The sequence below is a fragment of the Jatropha curcas genome, chromosome 2, assembly GCF_041381405.1.
Source record: "Jatropha curcas cultivar XTBG-Jc1 chromosome 2, XTBG_Jcur_1.0, whole genome shotgun sequence".
Taxonomy (NCBI): domain Eukaryota; kingdom Viridiplantae; phylum Streptophyta; class Magnoliopsida; order Malpighiales; family Euphorbiaceae; genus Jatropha; species Jatropha curcas.
Genome location: NC_143152.1, coordinates 22,970,488 through 22,973,037, shown reverse-complemented (window position 1 = coordinate 22,973,037; position 2,550 = coordinate 22,970,488). Strand labels below are relative to the sequence as shown.

General features: G+C 29.4%; 1 protein-coding gene across 1 annotated transcript; it reads left to right on the top strand.

The window, feature by feature from the left end:
- Positions 1–848: 848 nt before the first annotated feature.
- Positions 849–2,074, top strand: LOC149498419 (uncharacterized). Its single transcript, XM_089718531.1, has 3 exons — positions 849–1,009; positions 1,196–1,280; positions 1,352–2,074. The coding sequence occupies exons 1-3, from the start codon at positions 998–1,000 to the stop codon at positions 1,861–1,863; spliced, it is 609 nt and encodes a 202-aa protein (XP_089574657.1). The 5' UTR covers positions 849–997; the 3' UTR covers positions 1,864–2,074.
- The last annotated feature ends 476 nt before the right edge of the window (positions 2,075–2,550 follow it).

Sequence of the window (2,550 nt, the reverse complement as noted above, 5' to 3'; positions counted from 1 at the left end):
ATTTTGACTAATTAGAAGATTTTGCAGAAATATCATAAAAGTTGAGAGGAATATTTTTTTTAAAATAAATTTTTACTAATTAGAAGATTTTGCATAAATATTATAAAAGTTGGGTCGAACCTTCAATTTTATCCGCAACTTTTCGATTGGTTACAATTTCATATTAAATCGATTTTGTACTTTGGATACCTTAACTTATCAATTAGTTGTAATTATACCATAATTTGAATTTTATCCAACTCATTATTTTTACATCTTAAAATTGATTCAATTTTAAAATCAAAAACTCAATATTAATTTTATTTATTTATTATATGAATACTTTGGTTTGAATTTCATTATTTATTGTTTAAATTGGGTATGAAGTTCATTCTTTTAATCAAAATTCCAACTTTAGTTTACTTTTAGGGTGTTGTAATTCCTTTTTAGGATACAAATATACCCTAAAGGTAAATTAGGGTGTAATTGTAATTAGAATGATAAATTCAGAGTGCTCAGGTACAAAAGTAGATTTAAAATGAATTACAACTATTGAAAAAGTTGAGGATGAAAATGAAGGTTTCGCGTAGAAGTTGAGAAGAAAATTTTATAAAATCTAAATACTAATATTTTAAAGTTTAGACATTATTTTTATGACTTTAAATTTATACAAAAAAATTTTCAGTTTTATATAATTAGACTTAATTAGCTACTCCGATATAAATGCATTATACAACAAACAAATTATAAACAGTGTTTTGTTTACATAAAAAAACAGTATTTTGTTTAAAGGGTGTGTATTTCTGACAATATAAAAGAAAAAAAAAAAAAGCAGTGACATTTTTTGTTATTGGCTCCGTGTATGGGCCGGTATTGGCAATAAATTTTTCATTATATATACACCTATTTGCTGCACCTTTTGCGCTAACTCATTTTTCTAGCTTCTTCCTATCAGTATTCCTTGAAATATAATCTCATCAGATTCAGATTTCTATGCCTCACTGTCACAGTCATAGCCATGGCCGAAAAGGTTTGTTCTGTGTGATTCTTATTGCTCTTATCGTCTTTTACCTTATACCCACTTAGCTTATTCTTTTTGTAACCTTTGTGTACTGGTGGTTTTTATTTTTTTATTTTTTTAATTTTCTTTTTTAGTAGAAAATATTTGGATTAATTGAATAGATTTTGGTTTTATAATTTTATTATAATGTTGCAGAAGGTAACAACAATGGTGATTAAGGTTGATCTTGATTGCGAAAGATGCCGCAAGAAAATCAAGAAAATACTCTGCAAAATTCCTCGTGAGTATCATTTTCTTAATTTTTTTCTATTTTTTGTGTATTTTAATTCTTTTTTGCTTTCTTTGCAATAGAGATTCAAAATCAAGTGATTGATGAGAAGGCAAAAACAGTAACAATTACTGTAGTATGTTGCAGTCCAGAAAAGATCAAGAAAAAGATCCTTCGTATGGGTGGTGCATCAGTCGAATGTATTGAAATTCTTCCAAAACAACCACCACCACCACCACCACCACCAACACCACCACCACCACCACCACCAACACCACCACCACCACCACCACCACCACCACCCGAAGATCCAACAGACAAAACGCAGAAGCATGAACCAAATCAGGCGAGGGATTGTTGTCAAAAATGTTCTGAAGGGCGTCATTGGGGGCCATGTTTTGAGGTTTACCGAAGGCTTCCGCCTTCTTTTTATGGACCACAAGTTCCAATACCATGGTACGAAGCTTATGGACGGCCGGTGTATGATAGCTGGAGCTGCAGTGGCTATTACTACAGCGGTTGCCGGAGAGGATTTTGTGTGGGTAGATGTGATTGCTTAAGTGAAGAAAATTCGTGGGCATGTATAGTCATGTAAAAAGAGATGTTGGTGGGCCTAGTTATGTTATGATCTTTCAATAATTGCTTTCTTTCATCCAAATTAGGTCTGTACGGTAGAACCGCACTGAATTAACATCGAAAAATCGCAAAAAAAAAAAAAAAAAAGGGAGTTTTATATGAGGAGTGTATGTTTAGGTCTGTGCTGCTTCTCTACTCGGTCAATAAAAATTGCGCTATCGTATTTCCTATTTCTGTTCTTTTTCTACATTCAACCCGAACCAAACTAATATTGATATATATATATATATATTAAATTAAATGTTATAGTTTATTATTGAAATTAAAAATTATATTTCTATTTATTAATAAATATTAAAATGGTGTAAGACTCGGAATACAATTTTGTTTTTATTCAAGGGGAAGACTATCACTATAGTTGACTGAAGTACTACTAATTAATTAAACAATGAATTTGATATTTGAAGAGAAAATTTGAGTTTAAATCAAATTTTAATGTAGACATCCATATAATCTTTTTTCTACTATAGATTGTCTTATTATTATATTTAATTTTATAATTATAACTATTCTAATTATAACTTTATCTTTTTAATTAAAAATGTCAACGTTTCAAACCTTTTTGTTTTTTTAATCCAGTCAGAAAAATATGAAAAAAAATCTACATTTTGTTTAGCTATGAATTTGTTTTGTCATAAAGTTTAGA

Bases quoted from the DNA above. Each gene is read 5' to 3' on its own strand.
- LOC149498419 (XM_089718531.1), top strand. The intron at 1,281-1,351 runs GTGAGTATCATT...TCTTTGCAATAG, and splicing joins AATACTCTGCAAAATTCCTC to AGATTCAAAATCAAGTGATT.